This window comes from Rhinopithecus roxellana, chromosome 13, assembly GCF_007565055.1.
Source record: "Rhinopithecus roxellana isolate Shanxi Qingling chromosome 13, ASM756505v1, whole genome shotgun sequence".
Classification (NCBI taxonomy): domain Eukaryota; kingdom Metazoa; phylum Chordata; class Mammalia; order Primates; family Cercopithecidae; genus Rhinopithecus; species Rhinopithecus roxellana.
Genome location: NC_044561.1, coordinates 4,135,553 through 4,162,894, shown reverse-complemented (window position 1 = coordinate 4,162,894; position 27,342 = coordinate 4,135,553). Strand labels below are relative to the sequence as shown.

Sequence of the window (27,342 nt, the reverse complement as noted above, 5' to 3'; positions counted from 1 at the left end):
AAGACAGGTGGATCGCTTGAGGTCAGGAGTTCAAGACCAGCCTGGCCAACACGGCAAAATGCTATCTCTAATAAAAATACAAAAATGAGCCAGGTGTGGTGGCAGGCGCCTGTAGTCTCAGCTCCTTGGGAGGCTGAGGCAGGAGAATTGCTTGAACCTGGGAGGCAGAGGCTACCGTGAGCTGAGATTGCAGCACTGCACACCAGCCTGGGTGACAGAGCGATACTCTGTCTCAAAAAAAAAAAAAAAAAAAAAAAAAAACTTCCACAATGCTGCCCCCCGGATGGTCCAGAAGTTTTCCATTTTTCTCCATTATTCCCTTTGGCTTGGGACTAAATGAATGCCTCATTTTCAGATAGTTATAATCATAGCACAGGTATGAGTTTATGTGAGCTGCTCTTTTCATGTGATACTATGTAATTTTCCATGGTGCTAGAATCTTTGCAATTGTTTATTGATTATGTACTATTTCTTTGAGTGGATATACCATAATTTGCTTAACCAATTTTCAAATTTAAGAGTTAGGTTGTTGCCAGGTTTTTTCTTCTAATACGTATTACTGGAGTGAATATGTTGGTATTTTCTTTGTTTTTTTTTGTTTGGTTGATTGTTTTATTACCAGTTTTCTTTTCCAAAAGAGTCATAATCATTTATGCTGCGCTTTTTTCCCCCCCCCCGTACCAGCTGTAGCCTAACCTAACCAGAAGGGATATCATCTTTTAAATTTTTTAGGAAAATTTTTTTGAGACGAGTCTCGCTCTGTCACCCAGGTTGGAGTGCAGTCGTGCGATCTCAGCTCACTGCAAGCTCTGCCTCCTGGGTTCATGCCATTCTCCTGCCTCAGCCTCCCGAATAGCTGGGACTACAGGTGCCCACCACCACGCTTGGCTAATTTTTTTGTATTTTTAGTAGAGACGGGGTTTCACTGTGTTAGCCAGGATGGTCTCGATCTCCTGACCTCGTGATCTGCCCACCTCAGCCTCCCAAAGTGCTGGGATTACAGGCATGAGCCACCACGCCTAGCCAGGAAATGTAATAGTTACAAATTTATTCCCCCAGTTTTTGCCTGCATATATTTGATCATGATTGAAGATGGGTATTTTCTGTAGCTTACATGGCTAATACGAGTTTTGACACCCAGAAAGCAATCTTTTTAGATATGCAGCATTCTTGTGTGTTTCTTTTCCTCTAGCCAAGGAACTGACTTGCGAATTCTGAGTTGCTTTCAGACTCTTCTGATCTCCCAAGTCAGGGAGAAAGCCAGCACCTTCATTACACTTCACCTTATTCTGAAGTCCTATTACAGTAAGATAACTTTTAGCCACTGAGAAAAATATAGGCTATGCCCATATGCAAACAGGACATAGAGTATGAAATATTAAGTCACTGAGCAGATCTTTATGCTTGATGCACTTAGGACGATCCCACATTTGCACACACACACAAATCAAATGATACAGGTGTTATAGATATATCTAGGTACAAGCAGTCAACTAATTTCTAGCAAGATTCCTCAAGATTCCTTTCTAAAATGCTTCCCAATGTCACAGATTGGGAAATACAGACTAGGTTTTGCAGTGGGCATATTATATATCTTACCTCATTGTTTACCATGAGTCTTTTGCTTATTTAACTTCTGAGTCTCCATTTATGAAAAGGACTACTAACATTTCTTAGATCGTGGTGAGAATGAAATGCATTAACGTTTGTGCAAAGCACCTGGTAGAGGGTGTCACATGTGTTAGGCATGCAATAACTAAGTGATAGTCACAGTTATTAGAGATCTGACCCAAATGTGTGTCAGGATTTTCAAAAATATGGATTTGGGTTCTCCTTGCCTAATTTTGTGGTACAGTGAAAGAAAGGGTTATGGGCTCTAGAATCAAGAGTTGGAGTTACAGAATGTCAGCTCCAACTTGTCCTAGAGGAGTGACTTTTGGAAAATTTGGACTTTTGGAAAAAATTACATAAATTTTCCCCCTCATTCATTAATTGAGATACAGGTAAAACCACACAGTGACTGACATATATAGATTGCTTAATAAATGGCATTTGTTTATTTATTTATTGAGACAAGTCTTACTCTAGTACCCAGGCTGGAGTGCAGTAGCGTGCAACCTCGACTCACTGCAACCTCTGCCTTCCAGGCTCAAGTGATGCTCCCGCCTCAGTCTCTGGAGTAGCTGGGACTACAGGCACAAGCCAGCACACCCAGCTAATTGTTTTATATTTTTTATAGAGATGTGGTCTTGTTATGTTGCCCATGCTGGTCTCCTGAGCTCAAACAGTCTGCCTGCCTCAGCCTCCCAAAGTGCTGGGATTACAGGTGTGAGCCACTGTGGCTGGCCAGCAATTTTTATTATATCAATAGTACATACCTTAGATACTGGTTAAAGGTGAATAATTGGTTTGTTTTTACTAAGCGAGGTAAAGCCAACACATTCTCTGCTTAGAGGAAGATTTGTAGAGAAAATCACATAGATAACACCTTTCAGGAGCTCTTAAGATACAGCAGGACACATTTTAAGAGGTCTTAAGAACTATATGATCTCACATAGCAAGAAGGAATTCATGGGCCTGGGGGTGCTTAAGAGAAGGCTCCAAGTTGAGACCAAGATGAGAGTGGGCTGATGGCACAAAGAGGGTGGAGCAGGCTTATTTGAGAGGGTGGGGAGGAGCAGAAATTGTTGGGAAGATGTCACAGGGCTTCAGGGCCTATAGGGAATGGCAGGTAAAGAAAAGAAGATACTGAGAAAGAGAACTTTTCAAGTGTTATTCTAGCCCAAGAAAGATGAAAATGACAGTGACGAGGATGGAATGGGAAAGGACAAATACAGGAAAGAGAGTAGTGTCATGATGAGGTAGCATGGTAAATACAGACTCAAAGTGAAAGGTCAGTTTGGGGTTACTCTAAAACTTCTTGGGACAATCATGGTTTTCTTGAGAATAGGCAGTTGGGTCAGTTGAAGAAGAAGAACATTATCTTTGTCATTGAAAATGAGTTGGTTACTGCCTAATAATAAAGGCATTTTGTTATCTTTTAGAAATGATTACAGCCACAAGTGACACTCTCCAGAGTCCTTAAGTACTGATCTGTCTAGAGGGCCAGAGGCGTTGCTCTGTCTCTTCATGGTCATTAAAACCTTTGCCATGTGGTTAATAAGCCCTGCAGACCCCACTACATCCTTGGCATTCAGAGCCCAGCACCTGCCTGTAACTCTCTTCATAATAGCTCATCCAATTTTGGACTTTGGGCATTTCTTAGTTTCTTGCAACTTGGCTGTGCATCTTGTCTGACATTTCTAAGTGTTTTGTTGAGGGAGGATTTTTAGTCCCTGTTCTATGTCATAGTCATGAAATAGAAGTCTCTCATTCCCCAAGTGATAATAGTCTACTCTGAAATCCTAGGAATGAGAAAAATTCTTGTCAGGGTCCCAGTAGAAAACAGATGGCACACTCAGACTGGGTAATTTGAGGAGTGTTTAATTGTATCATTCAGGGTTCATTCAGGAAAATAAGTTTTCTATTCCAGGTATGAATGATATTGATACAGGAATTAAGGCTTTACCCAGCCCTGGAAAAACTGGAATGGGGAAGGTTCCTGATGATTTCATACTGGAGTGCCATAGTGAGTGGTTCTCATGAGCTCATGGGGAAGCCGCTATGAATCCACGTGTACTGCATCTACCTCCAGGGAACATCATCAGCCTCTACATTTATTTTGCCTTCTGAATCTCTCTTGCACTTCTCATTGCAAACTCTAACCCAGAACCATGCTGGTAAAGGGTTCTGGAATGGTAGTTCTCAGCTTCTGATCTGCAGAGGAGAGCTTGGAAGGAGGATGGTCATGATGCTGAGTTGACAACAGTGCAGAAGATTAATAAAGGGACAGTACAGGGTGAGCAGGGTTTGGGGAAACCAATAAGAAAGTGAAGTCTTCTGGCCTGGCAGTAGCAGGGAGTTGTTACCTACTACCTTCTAGCCCTGAAGGGCAGAGGATGAAGTGGTTCCTGGAGCTTGGAGAAAGTGGCTGTATGTTCAGGTTGCCCGATGGAGCTGCAGCCATTGGTGGAGGGTCTCAGCCAGCCTCAGTAACCTCGGGGTGGGAGCCAGGAGAGTAAGTTCCTCTCTTACTTTCCTCCTCTCCTGCCTTTTACCAGCCAAACTGGGTCAGAAGGCAGAGGGTGGTGGAGCCTGTCAATTGTCCCTCCAGTGTCCCTTCTAGGGCACAGAGTAGGGTGAAGAGAGGCTGTTGGGGGCGAGCAGGGAATATCCCCCACACAAGGGCTGTAACTAGATGCATCATTGTCAGTATCTTGAGGATTTAAAGGCAAAGAAGGAGAATAAGAAAATCGTGAAAGAGGATGAAAAAATTAGCTGGGGTCAGGTGCAGTGGCTGAATTATAACACTTTGGGAGGTTGAAACAGCAGGATCACATGAGCCCAGGAGTTTGAAACCAGCCTGGACAGCATAGTGAGACTGTCTTTATTTTTAAAAAACTATAAAAATTAACCAACCATGGTCCCAATTATTTTTTAAAAATTAGCCAGGGGTTCCATGCCTGTGGTCCCAGCTACTTGGGACGCTGAGGCAGGAGTATTGCCCGAACTGGGAGTTGAGGCTGTGGTGAGCCCGTGGTTGTGCCACTGTACTCCAGCCTGGGCAACAGAGTAAGACTCTTTCCAAAAAAGAGAATGGATTGGGAAGTGGGATGTTTTTGGACATATGGAGGAAGGAGGACAAAGAAAGCCAGTGTTGGTTTTCTGTAAGAGGGCAAGGTCATCAATCTTCCAATAGGATGGGGAGAACAAGTCTGCAGCTGGTTATGTGAGTGAGTTTGTGAGGTTGGCACATGGACTCTGGAATGTATAGGCACAGAGTTCTGTACCTCACTAATACACCTCCACAGCCCTTCTGAAACTGTTAGGAATATAGGAGAAAAACAGGAAAGGGAGAGTTAGTATGGATGGGAAGTACATTGGTAGACCTCTTTTTTATTTCTTTATTTATTGAGACAGAATCTCGCTTTGTTGCCCAGGCTGGAGGGCTGGAGGGCAGTGGTGCAATCTCAGCTCACTGCAACCTCTGCCTCCCGGGCTCAGGCGATCCTCCCGCCTCAGCCCCCCAAGTTGCTGGGACTACAGGCACGCATCACCACGTCCGGCTAATTTTTGTTTTTTGTGTTTTTTTTTTTTTGTTGTTGTTGTTGTTTTTTTTTCTTGAGACAGAGTCTCGCTCTGTCGCCCAGGCTCGAGTGCAGTGGCCGGATCTCGGCTCACTGCAAGCTCCACCTCCCGGGTTTACGCCATTCTCCTGCCTCAGCCTCCTGAGTAGCTGGGACTACAGGCACCCGTCACCTCGCCCGGCTAGTTTTTTTGTATTTTTTAGCAGAGACGGGGTTTCACTGTGTTAGCCAGGATGGTCTCGATCTCTTGACCTCGTGATCCGCCCGTCTCGGCCTCCCAAAGTGCTGGGATTACAGGCTTGAGCCACCGCGCCCGGCCTTAATTTTTGTATTTTTTATAGAGATAGGGTTTCACCGTGTTGCCCAGGCTGGTCTCGAACTCCTGAGCCCAAGCCATATGCCTGCCTCGACCTCCCAAAGTTCAGGAATTACAGGTGTGAGCCACTGTGCCCAGCCTCTTTTTTAGAGTATGTATGCAAGTTCCTTAGGTGACTTACTCCTTTGGGGCATCAGATTTTCCTTATTACTATTTGTATTCATTTAAACAAAGGAATTCAGGCACTTATTATTACTAATCACAGTGCTTTAAAACTGACTACACTGATGCTTTTTTTTTAAGATGATGGGATAACATTGGAATTATCTGTTAGCTTTTTTTTTTTTTTTTTTTAAGAGACAAGGTTACTGTCACCCAGGGTGGAGCACATTGGCACATTCATAGCTCATTGCAATCTTGAACTCCTGAGTTCAAGCAGTCCTCCTACCTCAGCCTCTTGAGCAGCTGGGACTGTAGGCATACCTCATCACACTGTGTATTTTAATTTTTTTTTTTTTTCTCCAGGCTGGTCTTGAACTGACCTCAAGCGATCCTCCCACTTCAGCCTCCCAAAACACTGGGATTGACAGGTGTGAGCCACCACACCCAGCCTGTTACTTATTTTATAGCTCCAGGTTTACGTTTTCTGTTGTTGGTGTATACTACTTGGTTTTCTTAATTGGTTTTCTTGGCATTCCTAGAAAAGGTAAACCTGGGCAACCACCTTCTAGTACTCAGGTGCTTCATGTATACTAAATATTTAGCGTGACTGGACCCATGCAGGATGTATTTGGCCTTGAATTTTTTTTTTTCTTCTATTCCATAAAGTAGAACCATAACAATAGGGAAAGGGGTATCATACAGGATAGGGAATCTGCCTGGGAGAGCTGAGAACAGACCTGAGAAGGAGTCCTTCCTGTATCTGTTTTCCGTGTCTGGAGGTAGGGCAGCCTGAGGCCTGATATGCTGATGTTTAAAATGGCCTTTAGCTCTTGGTGGCTCCTATTTAGGAAGAATATGGAGCAAGTGGCAACATTGTTTATACACTCAGATCTTCAGAAGCCTGATTTTATTTCCAGAAGGATTAATTAAACAACATGTAACATAGTTTTTTATAGAGAATATCTCTTGAGAAAACTTTTCATTAGTTTAAACTGCTAACTTTAATGTTTTTGTTCAATTTTAGCCCCCATTCAGCCTTGTTTTATCTAGAGAAGGCCACTGGCACTGAGTAGAGCAGGAGCACATCACAAGCAGAAAAAATTAATACTCGTGTAGACAGAATTGCTCTTGATAGTTCTAAGAATGATGGGGGAGGTAAAGAGCCAGCTGGAACAGTATGGAGGTCCTTGTGAGAGGGCGGCAGTGAAGGGACAGATTTATTGTGGGTGACTACCCACTTTTGAAGGCCGACCTGACAGGGCAACTGGCATCTTTTACTGACCGTGTGGAAGACCCGCTGGGCAGTGTAATGTTAAGAACATGGCCTGCCCCCGGCCCTGCTGCCTAGGAGCTTTGTGAACTCTGCTTCTGTTTCCCCATCTGTAAAACGAGCATGCTAGTGTTGTGAGGATTAAATGAGTTAGTGTATGTGAAGTGCTGGAACAGTGTCAAGCATCATCATCACTGTTTGAATAGCTATTACCTACTGCCCTGCAGATTCATTGGAACGAAGCAACAGAGGCATTTTGAATAGGATGAGAAGTTGTTTCCTTTAGATTCTGACATTATTTTACAGGAATATTTAATGATGGTTTTGGGTCACGTGACTATATAATCAAACTTAAGGAAGTAGACCCTTGTCTAGCTGTTTTAGACTTAACGATATTTCAAGATGTGGGTCAAGGTTTTAGAATTTGGGGTTACTGGCCATCTTCTGCTCTAATCCATATTTACTTTCTGAAGTCTTAACAGTTCTCGTGTGGACTCAAGCTGGGTCTTTCCCTTAGAACTGGACCCATGGGATTTTACAGGCAAGGTCTTCACCATCCTCCAACTCTGCTTCTAGGTTGATCATATTCTGTTTTCACTTTCTACAATTCTGTCATGTCACTCCCACAGCACCATCTCTGAATATGTGAGTTCTAGCCTAGTTCTCTGAGACCTAGTGTTTACACCGTTTAATCATTCACACAGCCTCCCATGTGATGACGTGAAGATTACAACAAGGAACAGGCAGTCTCTGCCCTTTATGGAGTTTACATTTTAGTCGGGGGAGAGACAGACAGTAAACAAGTAGCATATATGTGTCTTGTTTGGAGTAAGTACGGGGCCAGGCAGGAGATAAAATGGGGGAGGGAGTTACAGCCAGGGAAAAAGTGTGGAGCTAGCTGTTTTTACTAGAATGACCAGGGAATGAGTGATACTTGCCCAAAGACTGGAAGGGAGAGCAAGCTGTCTGGCTTTGGGAGAAAAATGTGCAGGTGAGAACAGAGTTCCTATGTAGATATGCGGTAGGCCTGTTCCAGGAACAAGGAGACTGTGGGGCTAGAGCAGAGAAGTGGTAGGGGGGGGAGGAGGTCAGAGAGGTCATGGGATGGGAGCCGGGGCCTTTGAGACCAGTTTCCCCAAGAATGAGGTGGGAGCCACTTCAGGGATTGGAGAGGATGAGTCTGACTTATCTTTAAAAGGGTTGTTGACTTTCCTGCAGGCAACTTCACTTTCAGCTCCCCTTCAGGGAAGCTAGGAAACTAGCTTCATAAACCATTGTAACTAAACTAAACTATTAGTACCTCACTTTACCCCATATGTGTTTCGGAACTTGTTTTTTAAAATTGGTTCTAAAGTCATTTGGAGCAATTTAGCCTTGTCCCGTTCATCTCTGACTCTGAGGAGACAGGCCCAGGAAAAAGGGGAAAAATCAGCTTGATTAAGAGGGATCAGAAAAGGTAATACAAAGCGGTGGCTCAGTCAGATAACTTTGGTGGAAAGAGTCTGGGTCCGAGGCTTGATGAATTCCTGCTTTCCTCTCTGTTTTTTGCTGTCCTCCAAGATGATTGCTTCTAATTCTTCTTTCATAGTAATGGCCAGTAGTAACTGTGAGTTTAAAAATTGGCAAATAAAAATACCACATGGTGGGTAAAGGTGCTAAAACTTTTACCCAAAATAATTTGGAAGAATAGTCACTGCTATTCACTGGCTTAAGTCTAGCCCTTTGTACCTGGGAACTGAAGGAAAGTGCTGGAGAGAGAAGGGTGCCTTAGACACAATCTTACGCCAAGAAGAGGATGACTTCAAAGTTTGTGTGGAACCCATATGGGCTGAGTGTCCTGGAGTCACCAGTCATCACAGGTAGTTGGCAATTACAGTAAACCTGCAAAAATGTGCACTTGGATAGAAGGAATTCGCTGCATTTCTCTGGCCAGTTCTGTTTCTCAGTGTTGGGGAGTGGCGATCAGCAGCCAGTGTTAAAACCCGCAGTTCAGTGATCACCCTAATACATGAAAGCAAAGAAATAAAAGTAGTGGCTTATGCCTGTAATCCCAAAACTTTGGGAGGCCGAGGCAGGAGGAACGTTTGAGGCCAGGTGTTTGATGCTGCAGTGAACTATGACTGTGCCCCTGCACACTCCAGCCTGAGCAACAGAGTGAGACCTTGTCTAAAAAATAAAAAAAGAAATTTGGTTTTTCTTACCCCGTACCCACTCCACCCCCCCCCCCCCCCCCCCCGCCGTAACTGGAAGACTCATTGAAAAACTGCTGTTTTTCATTGACAGTAATAACACAGCCCCATATTTTAATCTGGTTGAGTTTGGGAGCTCATTTGTCTAATAATGAAGGCATTATTAGATGTATAAGACATACATGTTTTTGCTATGTTGGGTTTTATGCACTCAGGGTGCTGTTTTTCATTGTACTACAGATTCTTGTCTTACTCTTTACTCTTTTTTCAGAAGTGGATAGGGTAAAATATAAAAGATGAAATTCAAGATCAGGATCGGTGGCTCACACCTCTAATCCCAGCACTTTGGGAGGCCAAGGCAGGCAAATCACGAGATCAGGAGTTCAAGACCAGCCTGGCCAGCATGGTGAAACCCTGTCTCTACTAAAAATACAAAACATTAGTCAGGCATCGTGGCCACGTGCCTGTAGTCCCAGCTACTCGGGAGGCTGACGTAGGAGAATTGCTTGAACCCTGCAGGTAGAGGTTGCAGTGAGCCGAGATTGTGCCATTGCACTCCAGCCTTGGTGATGGAACGAGACTGTCTCAAAAAGAAAAAAAAACGAAATTCAAACCAGTCAGCTTCATCTGGACATCTGAATCATCTTATCCCCTCCATCATCTAGACTTGATTTGTACCGAGGAGATGCGTGTCTAATGTTTTTCTTTCTTTTCTTCTATTTCTAGGAGGGCTGTTGGCCTGCTGCTGTGCTGCTGAACAGTATGCAGTCCTTTCGGGAGCAAAGCAGTTACCACGGAAACCAGCAAAGCTACCCACAGGAGGTACACGGTTCATCCCGGATAGAAGAGTTCAGCCCTCGTCAGGCCCAGATGTTCCAGAATTTTGGAGGTGCAGGTGGCAGTAGTGGTGGCAGTGGCAGTGGCAGTGGTAGTGGACGACGAGGAGCAGCAGCTGCTGCGGCAGCGATGGCTAGCGAGACCTCTGGCCATCAAGGTTACCAGGGTTTCAGGAAAGAGGCTGGAGATTTTTACTACATGGCAGGCAACAAAGACCCTGTGACTACAGGAACCCCACAGCCTCCTCAGCGAAGGCCTTCTGGGCCTGTGCAGAGCTATGGACCCCCCCAGGGGAGCAGCTTTGGCAATCAGTATGGGAGTGAGGGTCATGTGGGCCAGTTTCAAGCACAGCACTCTGGCCTTGGCAGTGTGTCACATTATCAGCAGGATTACACAGGGCCTTTCTCTCCAGGGAGTGCTCAGTACCAACAGCAGGCTTCCAGCCAGCAGCAGCAGCAGCAAGTCCAGCAGTTGAGACAACAGCTTTACCAGTCCCATCAGCCCCTGCCACAGGCCACTGGCCAACCAGCATCCAGCTCATCCCATCTACAGCCAATGCAGCGGCCCTCAACTCTGCCATCCTCTGCTGCTGGTTACCAGTTAAGAGTGGGTCAGTTTGGCCAACACTATCAGTCTTCTGCTTCCTCCTCCTCCTCCTCCTCCTTCCCTTCACCACAGCGTTTTAGCCAGTCTGGACAGAGCTATGATGGCAGTTACAGTGTGAATGCTGGATCTCAGTATGAAGGACACAGTGTGGGTTCAAATGCACAGGCTTATGGAACACAGTCCAATTACAGCTATCAGCCTCAATCTATGAAGAATTTTGAACAGGCAAAGATTCCACAAGGGACCCAACAGGGGCAGCAGCAGCAGCAGCAGCAGCCGCAGCAACAACAACACCCTCCTCAGCATGTGATGCAGTATACCAACACTGCCACCAAGCTGCCCCTGCAAAGCCAGGTGGGGCAGTACAACCAACCTGAGGTTCCTGTGAGGTCCCCCATGCAGTTTCACCAGAACTTCAGCCCCATTTCTAACCCTTCCCCAGCTGCCTCTGTGGTTCAGTCTCCAAGCTGTAGTTCTACCCCATCTCCTCTCATGCAGACTGGGGAGAATCTCCAGTGTGGGCAAGGCAGTGTGCCTATGGGTTCCAGAAACAGAATTTTACAGTTGATGCCTCAACTCAGTCCAACTCCATCAATGATGCCCAGTCCTAATTCTCATGCCGCAGGCTTCAAAGGGTTTGGACTAGAAGGGGTACCAGAAAAGCGACTGACAGATCCTGGGTTGAGTAGTTTGAGTGCTCTGAGTACTCAAGTGGCCAATCTTCCTAACACTGTCCAGCACATGTTACTTTCTGATGCCCTCACTCCTCAGAAGAAGACCTCCAAGAGGCCCTCATCTTCCAAGAAAGCAGATAGCTGCACAAACTCTGAAGGCTCCTCACAACCTGAGGAACAGCTGAAGTCCCCTATGGCAGAGTCTTTAGATGGAGGCTGCTCCAGCAGTTCGGAGGATCAAGGTGAGAGAGTGCGGCAACTAAGTGGTCAGAGCACCAGCTCTGACACCACCTACAAGGGTGGAGCCTCTGAGAAAGCTGGCTCCTCACCGGCACAAGGTGCTCAGAATGAACCGGCCAGACTCAATGCTAGTCCTGCCGCAAGAGAAGAGGCCACCTCACCAGGCGCTAAGGACATGCCATTGTCCGACGGGAACCCAAAGGTTAATGAGAAGACAGTTGGGGTGATTGTCTCCCGGGAAGCCATGACAAGTCGGGTAGAAAAGCCTGGTGGGCAAGATAAAGGCTCCCAAGAGGATGATCCTGCAGCCACTCAAAGGCCACCAAGCAATGGTGGGGCAAAGGAAACAAGTCATGCATCACTTCCCCAGCCAGAGCCTCCAGGAGGAGGAGGGAGCAAAGGAAACAAGAATAGGCGATAACAACTCCAACCATAACGGAGAAGGAAATGGCCAGAGTGGCCACTCTGCAGCGGGCCCTGGTTTTACAAGCAGAACTGAGCCTAGCAAATCTCCTGGAAGTCTGCGCTATAGTTACAAAGATAGTTTCGGGTCAGCTGTGCCACGAAATGTCAGTGGCTTTCCTCAGTATCCTACAGGGCAAGAAAAGGGGGATTTCACTGGCCATGGGGAACGAAAGGGTAGAAATGAAAAATTCCCAAGCCTCCTGCAGGAAGTGCTTCAGGGTTACCACCACCACCCTGACAGGAGATACTCTAGGAGTACTCAGGAGCATCAGGGGATGGCTGGTAGCCTAGAAGGAACCACAAGGCCCAATGTCTTGGTTAGTCAAACCAATGAATTAGCTAGCAGGGGCCTTCTGAACAAAAGCATTGGGTCTCTATTAGAAAATCCCCACTGGGGCCCCTGGGAAAGGAAATCAAGCAGCACAGCTCCTGAAATGAAACAGATCAATTTGACTGACTATCCAATTCCCAGAAAGTTTGAAATAGAGTCTCAGTCATCAGCCCATGAGCCTGGGGGTTCCCTCTCTGAAAGAAGATCAGTGATCTGTGATATTTCTCCACTAAGACAGATTGTCAGGGACCCCGGGGCCCACTCACTGGGACACATGAGTGCTGACACCAGAATTGGGAGGAATGACCGTCTCAATCCAACTCTAAGTCAGTCGGTCATTCTTCCTGGTGGTTTAGTGTCCATGGAAACCAAGCTGAAATCCCAGAGCGGGCAGATAAAAGAGGAAGACTTTGAACAGTCTAAATCCCAAGCTGGTTTCAATAACAAGAAATCTGGAGACCACTGCCATCCTTCTAGCATCAAGCATGAGTCTTACCGCAGCAATGCCAGCCCTGGAGCAGCAACCCATGATTCCCTTTCAGACTACGGCCCTCAAGACAGCAGACCCACGCCAATGCGGCGGGTCCCTGGCAGAGTTGGTGGTCGGGAGGGCATGAGGGGTCGGTCCCCTTCTCAATATCATGACTTTGCAGAAAAACTGAAAATGTCTCCTGGGCGGAGCAGAGGCCCAGGGGGAGACCCTCATCACATGAATCCACACATGACCTTTTCAGAGCGGGCCAACCGGAGTTCTTTACACGCTCCCTTTTCTCCCAACTCAGAAACCCTAGCCTCTGCTTATCACACAAATACTCGGGCTCATGCTTATGGGGACCCTAATGCAGGTTTGAATTCTCAGCTGCATTATAAGAGACAGATGTACCAACAGCAACCAGAGGAGTATAAAGACTGGAGCAGCGGTTCTGCTCAGGGAGTGATTGCTGCAGCACAGCACAGGCAGGAGGGGCCACGGAAGAGTCCAAGGCAGCAGCAGTTTCTTGACAGAGTACGGAGCCCTTTGAAAAATGACAAAGATGGTATGATGTATGGCCCACCGGTAGGGACTTACCATGACCCAAGCGCTCAGGAGGCTGGGCGCTGCCTAATGTCTAGTGATGGTCTGCCTAACAAGGGCATGGAATTAAAGCATGGCTCTCAGAAGTTACAAGAATCCTGTTGGGATCTTTCTCGGCAAACTTCTCCAGCCAAAAGTAGCGGTCCTCCAGGAATGGCCAGTCAAAAAAGGTATGGACCACCCCATGAGACTGATGGACATGGACTAGCTGAGGCTACACAGTCATCCAAACCTAGTAATGTTATGCTAAGACTTCCAGGCCAGGAGGATCATTCTTCTCAAAACCCCTTAATTATGAGGAGGCGTGTTCGTTCGTTTATCTCTCCCATTCCCAGTAAGAGACAGTCACAAGATGTAAAGAACAGTAGCACTGAAGATAAAGGTCGCCTCCTTCACCCATCAAAAGAAGGCGCTGATAAAGCATTCAATTCCTATGCCCATCTTTCTCACAGTCAGGATATCAAGTCTATCCCTAAGAGAGATTCCTCCAAGGACCTTCCAAGTCCAGATAATAGAAACTGCCCTGCTGTTACCCTCACAAGCCCTGCTAAGACCAAAATACTGCCCCCACGGAAAGGACGGGGATTGAAATTGGAAGCTATAGTTCAGAAGATTACATCCCCAAATATTAGGAGGAGCGCATCCTCGAACAGTGCAGAGGCTGGGGGAGACACGGTTACGCTTGATGATATACTGTCTTTGAAGAGTGGTCCTCCTGAAGGTGGGAGTGTTGCTGTTCAGGATGCTGACATAGAGAAGAGAAAAGGTGAGGTGGCTTCTGACCTAGTCAGTCCAGCAAACCAGGAGTTGCACATTGAGAAACCTCTTCCAAGGTCTTCAGAAGAGTGGCGTGGCAGCGGGGAAGACAAAGTGAAGACAGAGACACATGCAGAAACGGTTACTGCCGGAAAGGAACCCCCTGGTGCCATGACATCCACAACCTCACAGAAGCCTGGTAGTAACCAAGGGAGACCAGATGGTTCCCTGGGTGGAACAGCACCTTTAATGTTTCCAGACTCAAAGAATGTACCTCCAGCGGGCATATTGGCCCCTGAGGCAAACCCCAAGGCTGAAGAGAAAGAGAACGATACAGTGACGATTTCACCCAAGCAAGAGGGTTTCCCTCCAAAGGGATATTTCCCATCAGGAAAAAAGAAGGGGAGACCCATTGGTAGTGTGAATAAACAAAAGAAACAGCAGCAGCCACCGCCTCCACCCCCTCAGCCCCCACAGATACCAGAAGGTTCTGCAGATGGAGAGCCAAAGCCAAAAAAACAGAGGCAAAGGAGGGAGAGAAGGAAGCCTGGGGCCCAGCCAAGGAAGCGAAAAACCAAACAAGCAGTTCCCATTGTGGAACCCCAAGAACCTGAGATCAAACTAAAGTATGCCACCCAGCCACTGGATAAAACTGATGCCAAGAACAAGTCTTTTTACCCTTACATCCATGTAGTAAATAAGTGTGAACTTGGAGCCGTTTGTACAATCATCAATGCTGAAGAAGAAGAACAGACCAAATTGGTGAGGGGCAGGAAGGGTCAGAGGTCACTGACCCCTCCACCTAGCAGCACTGAAAGCAAGGCGCTCCCGGCCTCGTCCTTTATGCTTCAGGGACCTGTTGTGACAGAGTCTTCGGTTATGGGGCACCTGGTTTGCTGTCTGTGTGGCAAGTGGGCCAGTTACCGGAACATGGGTGACCTCTTCGGACCTTTTTATCCCCAAGATTATGCAGCCACTCTCCCGAAGAATCCGCCTCCTAAGAGGGCCACAGAAATGCAGAGCAAAGTTAAGGTACGGCACAAAAGTGCTTCTAATGGTTCCAAGACGGACACTGAGGAGGAGGAAGAGCAGCAGCAGCAGCAAAAGGAGCAGAGGAGCCTGGCCGCACACCCCAGGTTTAAGCGGCGCCACCGCTCGGAAGACTGTGGTGGAGGTCCTCGGTCCCTGTCCAGGGGGCTCCCTTGTAAAAAAGCTGCCACTGAGGGCAGCAGTGAAAAGACTGTTTTGGACTCGAAGCCTTCCGTGCCCACCACTTCAGACGGTGGCCCTGAGCTGGAGTTACAAATCCCTGAACTACCTCTTGACAGCAATGAATTTTGGGTCCATGAGGGTTGTATTCTCTGGGCCAATGGAATCTACCTGGTTTGTGGCAGGCTCTATGGCCTGCAGGAAGCGCTGGAAATAGCCAGAGAGATGGTGAGTATGAGAAATCTCTTACCAGCTTGGGATTTTTATTTCGTTTGGTTCCTTTTCTCCCATGTTTTTGTTCTTACATGTCACGTGATTATTCTTCCTCGTTAAAGCGCCTATCCCCACATGATGGACAGAAAACGAAATAGGTAATTTGGAAGATTTGTGTAGACTTCTAAAATCATTTTTCATTTTTTGAAATGTATAACTTATGAAGCATACTATGATTGTATTTCCTTCTAAAAAATTTAATTTCTGTAGGATTACTAACTCATGTATTCATTTGCTTTTTATTTTCTTGGACCACATCTTTTCTAACCCACACTTTCCAATTGGGATATTTATTCTTTGGGTTGGCTTCATAGCTATTATCCTGGGGCAGATCATCATCTTCATTTCTTTCTGTCCTCTATTGAATGTTCTGTTTCCTGAATCCCAATACTATGTCTTCATGATTCTTAAAGTGGGCCTTCATTTAAGGGTGTGCATCATCCTTTAGTAGTTTTGTGAGAAAGGGTGCATGGAAATGCAAAAATGTTAAGATCCTGTATATTTGAGCATGACTTTATCCTAGCCTCATGCTTAATTGAGAATTGGCTAGATGTGGAATTCTAGATTGGAAGTGATTTTTCTCTTACTGTCTTGCAGTCATTGTTCCTGGTTTGTCCTCTAGCTTCCAGTGCTACAGATGAGAAGAATGCCATTCTAATTTTTCATCCCTCGTACGTGTTCTGTTTTTCTCCTGGAAAGTTTGAGGATCTTCTCCTTTTCCCTAGGGTCTTGAGATGTCAAAATGATAGGTCTTGACTAGGTCTCCTCATTGATTATGTTGGCTACTCTATGAGATCTTACGTACGCTGATGTCTTTCAGTTCAGGAAATTTGTCATGTGGTAGTTCTTTGAAAATTTCCATTTTCTCTGCTCTCTCTTTTTATAATTCCTGTTAATATAAGGCATTTTACCTCCTGGATTGATCCTCTGTTTTTATCTTTTCTCCTCTGTTTTATCTCATTATCTTTTTGTTCTGATTTCTCTGTGCTTTCTTCAACTTTATCATCTAATATTTGTGTTTTGTTTTGTTTTTTGGTCACTCAGGCTGGAATGCAGTGGTGCGATCACAGCTCACTGCATTCTCGAACTCGGGCTCCCTGGTACCTGGGACTAAAGGCGTGTGCCACCATGCCCAGCTAATGTTTATATTTTTTGCGGAGACAGGGTCTCACTGTGTTGCCCAGAGTGGTCTCAAACTGCTATACTCAAGCAATCCTTCCACTTTGGCCTTCCAAAGTGCCAGGATTATAGGCATGTGCCACAAGCCACAGCGTCCAGTCTTCTAGTCTTTTATTTACTTATTTTTTTCCTGATATGAAGAGCTTTTTTTTTTTTTTTCTCTGAATGTACTGACTTTTAAAGAACAATCAGAGCCTAGTTGATGGCTGTAATCGTTTCTCTTACTTTTTGAATACATTATAATGTGTTTTTTGTTTTTGTTTCAGACAGTTTCACGCCCGTACACAGGCTGGAGTGCAGTGATGTGATCATGGCTCACTGCGGCCTCCAACCACTGGGCTCAAGGGATCCTCCCAAGTAGCTGGACCACAGGTGCATGCCAGTATACCTGGCAAAGTTTTTTTACTTTTTGTAGAGACAGCATCTTACTTTGTTGCCCAGGCAGGCTGGTCTCACCTCCTGAGCTTAAGCAATCCTCCCACCTCAGCCTTCCAAAGTTCTGGAATTATAGGCGTGAGCCACCACTCTTGGCCTGTATTGTAATTTTTAAAAATCTTTGTCTGTTTCCTATTTTCTCTTTCCTTGTTAGAGGTTCTTCAGATGTCTTGATATATATTTTGTTTGTTTGTTTTTCTTTTTTTTTTCTTTTTTGAGATGGAGTTTCGCTCTTGTTGCCCAGGCTGGAATGCAGTGGCGCAATCTCAGCTCACTGCAACCTCCGCCTCCCAGGTGCAAGCGATTCTCCTGCCTCAGCCTCCCGAGTAGCTGGGATTACAGGCATGTGCCACCATGTGCAGCTAATTTTGTATTTTTAGTAGAGATGGGGTTTCTCCATGTTGGTCAGGCTGGTCTCGAACTCCTAACCTCAGGTGATCTGCCCACCTTAGCCTCCCAAAGTGCTGGGATTACAGGCTTAAGCCACCGCGTCCGGCCTTGATTTATATTTTTAAGAGAGAAAGAGACGTTTTAAAAAATGGCTTGAAGCTCTGTGTTACAGTATGGGCCAGGCTTGCTAGCCTGTAGTCCTCTGCGTAGAATAATAAGGCAGCCAGCATATAGGTCTTTTCTCTGAGTTGAGTTTTCCCAGAGGAAAAAAAAAAATTTTTTTTTGTTTTGTTCCAGAGAAAAATCTTGAGATTTCCTGTCTAGAGGTGCAAGCTTGGCTGCCAGCATCCTAAAAGCCAAGTGGAGAAGGGGATGTAGGGTTGTGTGGGTGGGGATATGGGCTTATCATTCAGTGTGTGGACTTTGACAGTCTCCCACCTGTTTTTAGTAGATGAGGACAGTTACCTGGTTGAATTAAGGATCTAACTCCTCTTAGAAACTTTGGGCTAATGCTCTATTTTTCAGCCCCATGTTGCACCCCCACTTACTGAGGCCTCCCCAAGCTCTGAGCCGTAAAGTGGCGGGCTTTCTAATGGCTCCTCCACTGCACTCATCATTACTGTCTACTTCCTTTCAGTGCACAGAATCACTGTTACTCACTTCATCTCTCCTATTTCCAATTTCCCATTGCTCATGCTGTCATGAGTTTATCTTGCAAGTTTATCCACTTTTTTGTGGGAAGGGATCAGATGGATGTACAACTGTACGTTTCATAGTCTACCATATTATTTTTAACCTGGCAAAAAGGAAGTGCCCCTAGACTATAGTAAAAATTATATTGAATGTGAAATATATATTTGAAATTAGAACATTTTAATTCAGTCACGCAAGGAGCTTGCCCTTTCCTCTTATGTCCCCTAATCCCCCAATTATGGTCTTTTATTTTTCCCTCCTTCCCTCTCTCCATTATTAACATCACTGTTAATAATTAACGTCCCTGTGAAACTCCAAGTTTGAGGTAGAAGATTTACTTCCCCTAAGAAGTTTATATGCAATGACATTTTAAAATGCAAAGATCCTAGGAGGGTGTAACATTTAAGACCCTAAAGTACAAAATTCTTTAGTCAAAGTTGAGCCCTCAAAATAATCCGTTAATCATCCTCTTGCCAAAGTTGAGTTCTTGCTTCCCAGCTTTCCTTGGAAAGTCACAGTATTTGGTGGGTTTTTTGTTGTTGTTTGTGTTTTGAGACAGAATCTCACTTTGTTGCGGAGTTTCACCATGTTGGCCAGGCTGGTCTGAAACTCCTGACCTCAGATCATCCATCCACCTTGACCTCCCAAAGTGTTGGGATTACAGGTGTGGGTCACTGCGCCCAGCCTTTTTATTGCTTTTTGATGTGCATATGTGTATGTGACCATCTGACAGTGTTTTCGTTATTTCAACATTTATTATTATTAACATAGCACAGTTTTTATGTGTAAACTTTTAGGCATTCTATAGCAATAATTGATAATCAACAATCAGGCTAAATATTCCCAGCAAATCTCTAGATCCTGTGTCTCAATCCAGGTCTTAGGCCGGGTGTGATGACATACGCCTGTAATCCCAGCATTTTGGGAGGCCGAGGTCAGGAGTTCAAGATCAGCCTAGCCAACATGGTCAAACTCCGTCTCTACTAAAAATATACAAAAATTAGCTGGGCATGGTGGTGGGCACCTGTAATCCCAGCTACTCAGGAGGCTGAGGCAGGAGAATGGCTTGAGCCTAGGAGGCAGAGGTTGCAGTGAGCCAAGATTGTGCCACTGCACTCTAGCCTGGGCGACTGAGCAGGATTCTGTCTCAAAAAAAAAAAAAGGCTTGTTGTCTCTTCGAGCTGATGTACCACTATCACTATAAGATCTGTTTCTAGCTTTTATTTACCTAGCTTTTATTCTACTTCTCTCAGTGCACTCAAGGACAAATTAAAATTACACTAATTTACCTTTTATTTAATTTGAGAGATGATGTTTCAATTGTCCAGGATACTTTGAGTCTAGTTTTATCTTATTAGGTTTTAGCAGATAGATGCATTCAGTTTTGGTCTTGCTTAATGAGCATGCTCTTAATCCTATCATGTAAGATAAAGCCACGTATATTTCATTAGAGATCCATTTTGACCTGTGTATTAGGTGTTTTGACAAGCACAGTGTTACATTAAAATATTGGGAAGTCCTCAAGAGACATTGCTCCTCTCCCTGTGTCACACTACTCTGAAAATTGCCGAAAACTAGAACATTTCTTTATTTTAAAATGGCCTTTACTTTCCTTCCTTTTTCCCTTCCCACAAGTGTGGGACTTGGGAATCTATTTATTTCTGCACAGTTCCCTTTGCTTCTGTCCAGCATTGACCCCTGTTTGTTTGCCTTGGTATAATTGTGGATGAGAATCAGAATGACCTCTGACATGAATGATATTACAGAGGTAATTGCCTCTGAACGGGTATGGGTATAACTTGGTATGTACAGATCACCTTTGAGACATTAAGGAATGCAAAGGCATGCAGGGATGTGACAGAAGGTGGATCTGGTGGCCATGGATTCCTTAAGGCTGCATAGCCCTACTAGTGGGAGAGGCTTTGCTTATTCCCCTCTCATAGAAGGTGCCCCTCCCAAATTTTTCCAACCCCCCTTGGGAAATTTTTAATCTTTTTTTTTTTTTTTACCTGACAGTGTATGTTAACTCGTTTTAGGTTAATTTTTATTTTCTATTTTTATTTTTATTATTTTGAGATGAGTCTTGCTCTGTTGCCAGGCTGGAGTGCAGTGGTGCGATCTCAGCTCACTGTAGCCACCTCCTCGTGAGTTCAAGTGACTCTCCTGCCTCAGTCTCCCTAGTAACTGGGACTGCAGGCATGTACCACCACAGCTGGCTAATTTTTGTATTTTTAGTAGAGACGGGGTTTCACCATGTTGGGCAGGCTGATCTCGAACTCCTGATCTCAAGTGATCCACCTGCCTCAGCCTCCCAAAGTGTTGGGATTACAGGCGTGAGCCGCCGTGCCTGGGCAATTTTCTTTAAATTTCTGAATCAATATATTAAAGATTATATTTAGGGTTTTTTGTTTTTCTTAAATTTATTTTTTGAGACAGGGTCTCACTCTGTCATCCAGGCTGGAGTGCAGTGGCGTGATCTTGGCTCACTGTAACCTCTGCCTCCTGTATTCAAGTGATTCTCCTGCCTCAGCCTCCCCAGTAGCTGGGATTACAGGTGTGTGCCACCACACCCAGCTAATTTTTGTATTTTTAGTAGAGACAGGATTTGACAATGTTGACCAGGCTGGCCTCGAACTCCTGACCTTAAGGAATCCACCCTCCTCGGCCTCCCAAAGTACTGGGATTACAGGTGTGAGCCACCACACCTGGCCGATTTAGGGGTTTATTTTTAATACAAGTTTAAATAATGGATAATTATTTATTTCCCACATCTAACTCACATCTTTCTTAAATTTAAGTTGTGATGAAAAACATGATTTGAAAAATATAAAACAGATTGCATTATGAAAATGAAACCACATATTAAAACATCAAAACAGCCAAGTCAGAAAGGTAGTCTCTCTAGTTTAACTATAAAATAGAGCCATCAGTCTACATGCTCTCTAAATTCTCAACTATATGTTCCTTGAAGGTGGTCATTTCCAGGGCCTGGCAAGGCCCCCATCCTGGTGAAGGCTCCCTTCAACTCCTATTCTCTGCTCCTAACTCCAGTACCTCACCCCCACCCCCACCCCTACCTGATTGTTCCTCCTCTGCACCTGCTACACTGCCCTTTCTCACATTCCCACACTCCCTTTCTCCATTCTCCTCTCCCTCCCAGCCCTCCCTCTCTGGCAAGCACTTGCTGTTTGTTACTTCAGCTGGGACCCATCTTCATTTCTCACTCTCTAGGCAGTGGCGCCCTGTTCCCCTTGCTGTTTCCTTGGCTTTCAGTATATAGCAGAGAGTTGTATCTAATTTACCTGTTTTTCTTAACACTATGAGGTATATCTTTTTATATCACTGCATGATGACATTGACACTAAATTTCCAGAGAAAGGATTTTCTTTCAGGATTTTGTCCAAATTCTAAAGGATCAAGTGAAATTTTCAGTTTTGAATTTTATTGCATATATTACCTTACGGAATAAATCATGACAAATTGAAGGACTCAAATTTTACTATGATTTATTTATTGATTTTTTCTTTTTAGAGGTGGGGGATGGGTGTGGGGAGCATTACACGTGATTTTAAAGTAAAATTTATAAGGAGTGCATGATTCTTTGGAAATGCCAAGGCTGGGCAACGTGGCTATGCTTATAATCCTAGCACTTTGGATTACTTGAGCTCAGGAGTTTGAGACCAGCCTGGGCAACATGGAGAAACCCTGTTTCTACCAAAAATATGAAAATTAGCCAGTCTTATAACCCAGTCTCAAAATAAATAGAGGAAAATATTCAAAAAAATCCCAAAGGACCATAAACAAGAATATTGATAAACAAGCCACAACACACAAGTTATTATATATTAATTACTCATCCCTGGGATGTTAAACTAGTTATTGCTAATCTGTTAAAAGAGCTAACAGTAAATAGCATGTAAAAGCAGGCATCCCTTTCAATTCAACAACTTTCTGTGTCTGCTGGAAAACCAGTTGAAATCTGAAGTTAAACTGCTGTCAGGGAACTTGCAGGGTGACTCAGCTTCAGCCTTGGCCCCTTAGCTGGTGTGTGGTTAGAGAAGCTCTATGTCAAGGCTTCTGAACTTCATGCAGGGAAGTTTGTGTGGTTCTGCAGAAAGCAACTCCTTGCCACACGCAGATCCTGCACTGGGGCTTTGATTTTTCCAAAAGATACGGCTTCCTTCATCCGATACTGTTTCAGAAAAATGGAGGTTCCTCCTCCGCACCCCAAGCCAAGGCCAATTTTGTGAGACCCTCAAGGCTTGCTACTGCAGATCAGTTTTGTCCAATTTATTGGAAAAACGTATGAGAAGAGAAAATCAAGTCAGCTAAACACTTGTTCCAGAAGGTCCTGGCTTTTGCCGTTCTGCTCAACAGCTGTGTAGTGGGGAGGCCTGGGTGAGAGCCCCACAGTCCCACTGCTTCATATGAGTTCCAGGACTTGCTGTTTCCTCGCTGGGTCAGTAGCTCAAGTCACTTAACCTCTGTGCTTCACTGTCCTCATCATACAAAGCATGAAATCTGACAGCACCTACAGTAAACAGGAATGTTAGGAGGATTAAATGTGTTATTCTTTGGATATAAAGTGCTTAGAGCAGTGTTTGGCACATTTCAACATTTAGGTGGTTTCAGAGGAAATGCAAACTGCAGACTGGTGTCCACCCTCAGATGGTGTCCTCCCTTATTGTCGTCTTAGTAAAGATGTGTTCCCGTTAGCAAGCTCACTCGGTGCTCTGGAGCTCATGTTGTAGTTCCATCGTAGTGCAGCTAGCTAATCTTTCCAGGGGTGTTAAGAACTTAATCTCTTTGAAAGTTGTCCTGTGTGGAAATACAAACATTTTCTCCTTTTTACTCTTGTTGGAAACTCAAGTTTGCTGCGGAGGGAAGGGTGACAGGGTGTGAGGTATTTCAGGTGCAGTATTAATATTATGTCTTATGAAATAGCATCAGCCAACACGAACACACTCAGGAATTCTCTCTCAAGAGAGAAGGCAAAAGGGAGGGAATAAAATCTACCTTGCATGTTAAGTTAAAGGATTGATATTTTAGTGAAATGGCAAAGTTTTGATAGTGATTATCTAAAGCCAAACGAGTCTACCTGGTAGTAAAGTTGGGTTTTTGTTTTTGTTTTGTTTTTTGAGACTGAGTCTTTCTCTGTCACCCAGGCTGGAGTGCAATGGCGTGATCTCAGCTCACTGCAACCTCCGCCTCCCAGGTTCAAGCAATTCTCCTGCCTCAGCCTCCTGAGTAACTGAAATTACAGGCGCCTGCCACCATGACCAGCTAATTTTTGTATTTTTAGTAGAGACAGGGTTTCGTCATGTTGGCCAGGCTGATCTCGAACTCCTGACCTCAACTGATCCGTCTGCCTCAGCCTCCTAAAGTGGTGGGATTACAGGCATGAGCCACCGCACCTGTTCTAAAGTTGTTTTTTTAAGTAAACTTTTTAACATGTCAGCACTAAAAGTAAGGCCCCAGATAATTAAGAATTCCGAGTTTGTGTGGTGTACTCACAGAATGGTTCAGGACAAATACTTCCCTATAGCACTCCACCTCCTCCCCCAAAACAGTGAATATAGGGAGAATATGTGAACTCCAGAGGGCTTGTATTGGTCTGTTACTGCATTGCTATAAAGAAATGGCTGAGGCCGGGCGCGGTGGCTCAAGCCTGTAATCCCAGCACTTTGGGAGGCCAAGGTGGGCGGATCACGAGGTCAGGAGATCGAGAACATCCTGGCTAACACCGTGAAACGCCGTCTCTATTAAAAAAATACAAAAAACTAGCCGGGCGTGGTGGTGGGCGTCTGTAGTCCCAGCTACTTGGGAGGCTGAGGCAGGAGAATGGCGTGAACCCGGGGGGCGGAGCTTGCAGTGAGTCGAGATCGCGTCACCGCCCTCCAGCTTGGGGCACAGAGCAAGACTCCGTCTCAAAAAAAAAAAAAAAGAAAAAAAAGAAATGCCTGAGACTGGGTAATACATAAAGAAAAGAGGTTGAATTGGCTCACAGTTCTGGAAGCTGTATAGGAATCATGATGCCAGCATCTGCTCAGCTTCTGGAGAGGCCCCAGGAAACTTACAGTCATGGAGGGAGGCAAAGAGGGAGCAGGCTTCTTGCATGGAAGGAGCAGGAGCAAGACAGAGTGAGGTGGAAGGTGGTGCACACTTTTAAACAACCAGGTCTTGTAAGAACTCGGTCTCACAGGAACAGCACCCACATGATCCATTCACCTCCCACCAGGCCTTACCTACAGCATTGGGTACTACAATTCAACATGAGATTTGGTGAAGACAGATCCAAACCGTATCAGTGCTCTATTGTATTTGAGGGATTTAGCCTTTAATTTACGGGCAGTGCAAAACCTCTAGTGATTTCTAAGCGTGTAAATCACATGTACAGGTTTGTGTTTCATAAGGGAAACTCAGGAAATAAGTAGGGAGAGATCAGAAGCAGACAGGTCATTCGAGAGGCTGTGGGATTAATTTGTGCAAGAGCTGGTAAGGACTGAGTGTGTAGTAGAAATGGGAGTCAGAAGGATTGGATGGATCTGAGAAACGTTTTTGGGATTCAAAGTTGATAGTTTTTTTTGTTGGTTGGTTGGTTTGTTTTGAGATGGAGTCTTGCTCTGTCACCCAGGCTGGAATGCAATGGCACGATCTCGGCTCACTGCAACCTCCACCCCCCAGTTTCAAACCATCCTCCTGCCTCAGCCTCCCAAGTAGCTGGGATTACAAGCATGCACCACCACGCCCAGCTAACTTTTGTAATTTTAGTAGAGATGGGGTTTGACCATGTTGGCCAGGCTGGCCTCGAACTCCTGACCTCAAGTGATCCACCTGCCTCCCAAAGTGCTGGGATTATAGGCGTGAGCCACCACACCCAGCTAAAGTTGATAGATTTTAAACACTGACTAGATGTAGCAGGTTTGGGAAAGTGAGGCAGAGGTCAAGGATGAAGTTGAGGTTTCTAGCTCCAGCAAATCAGTGGGTGGGGTGAGGGGTCATCAACATACCAATAACAGAAGAAGGGTTGAAGAAAAGAAATTTAGATTTGCATTTAATATGTACTAGACAAGAAAATATTAGATATGAAGGCAGTTCAGCCTAATGTTTAGATCAGTCAACACTAGATTCTAATACAGCATTTTAAATGAGAGCTGCTTGCTTTTTATTTAAGCCTTTCAAATAGATGTAAACTGGTAAATTTTTAAGTCCGAATTGAAAGAAAGTGGAGAGAAAAATAGGAAATCATGAGGTCTGTGTTATGTTTATTAAAAAAAAAAAAAACAGAATCCCAAAAAGATGTCAAAAAAATTTAAGCTGTCATTATAATTATTCCTAAAATACAATTGGAAGGGGAAACAGAAAGGATAACTTGCTGTTTGGGCTTTTTTTTTTTTTTTTTTTTTTGGGGGGGGACAGAGTCTCACTCTGTTTGCCCAGTCTGGAGTGCAGTGGTGCGATCCCAGCTCACTGCAACCTCTGCCTGCCAGGTTCAAGCAATTCTCCTGCCTCCCCATCTGGCTAATTTTTTTTTTTTTTTTTTTTTTTTTTTTTTAAGAGATGGGGTTTTGCCATGTTAGCCAGTCTGGTCTCGAACTCTTGACCTCAGGTGATCCACCTGCCTTGGCCTCCCACAGTGTTGGGATTACAGGCCTGAGCCAGCACACTTGGCCTGTTTAGGCTTTTAAAATAATTTTCCCAAGATACTGACAATGTGGTGAAAACCAAGACTATATTTAATTAACTGAGAAAGAGCACGTATCAAACATTTTTATGGGCCTGAAGAAAACCTCTCTGTTGTGCAGTTGCACCCTATTTCCTCAGTTTCAGAATGCAGTCTCGGTGCCTTTATGCACTGAATTGAGACTAGGCCAAGTGCTAGCACTTTATAGCGAAATGGGCTCTGAAGTGGGAATCGTTGCTCTACCCATAGGAAGCAGCAGGAAACATGGGAAAAGGCAGAAGAAAAGATAAATTGGCTGCAGGGTTTAGATGAGGTGCTGGCACCATCCGTGCTGGTCAAGGTTCCCAGTTGTACTGCTGAGTCATGAAAATTTATGTATTATTTACATAAAGATAACAGTATTATTCTTATTGTAAAAGTAATGGAACTGTTAGTAAAAGAATGCCACAATCTTGATAACCCAACATATCTGCCTCTTTTCTAGACTTTGTCCATGTGTTGATTATTTCACTAGGTATAATAGTATAATACAGTCAGCTCCCCATATTCATGGGTTCTGCATTCTTGGATTCAATCAACGGCAGATTGAAAATATTCCGGTCGGGCACGGTGGCTCAAGCCTGTAATCCCAGCACTTTGGGAGGCCGGGATGGGCGGATCACGAGGTCAGGAGATCGAGACCATCCTGGCTAACATGGTGAAACCCCATCTCTACTAAAAAAAATACAAAAAAAACTAGCCGGGCGAGGTGGTGGGCGCCTGTAGTCCCAGCTACTCGGGAGGCTGAGGCAGGAGAATGGCGTAAACCCGGGAGGCGGAGCTTGCAGTGAGCTGAGATCCGGCCACTGCACTCCAGCCCGGGTGACAGAGCGAGACTCCGTCTCAAAAAAAAAAAAAAAGAAAATATTTGGAGGGGGCGGGCCACGGTGGCTCATGCCTGTAATCCCAGAAACTTGAAAGGCCAAGGTGGGTGGATCATCTGAGGTCAGGAGTTCAAGACCAGCCTGGCCAACATGGTGAAACCCCATCTCTACAAAATATATAAAAGTTAGCTGGATGTGGTGGTGCACGCCTGTAATTCCAGCTACTAGGGAGGCTGAGGTAGAAGAATGGCTTGAAACTCGGGAGGCGGAGGTTGCAGTGAGCCAAGATTGCACCACTGCACTCCAGCCTGGGTGACAGAGCAGGACTCCATCTCAAACAAAAAGAACCATCCTGGCTAACATGGTGAAACCCCGTCTCTACTAAAAATACAAAAAAAAATTAGCCGAGCGTGGTGGCAGGTGCTTGTAGTCTCAGCTACTCAGGAGACTGAGGCAGGAGAATGGTGTGAACCCGGAAGGCAGAGCTTGCAGTGAGCCGAGATCGCACC

At 45.0% G+C, this 27,342-nt stretch overlaps 1 protein-coding gene across 1 annotated transcript in view; it reads left to right on the top strand.

The window, feature by feature from the left end:
• Window positions 1–27,342, top strand: part of TCF20 (transcription factor 20) — a 110,836-nt gene that overhangs the window by 46,158 nt on the left and 37,336 nt on the right. Inside the window, 2 exon segments of the mRNA XM_010373015.2 lie at window positions 9,850–11,892; window positions 11,894–15,544. Coding sequence (XP_010371317.1) covers window positions 9,886–11,892; window positions 11,894–15,544 — 5,658 coding nt within the window. The 5' untranslated portion in view covers window positions 9,850–9,885.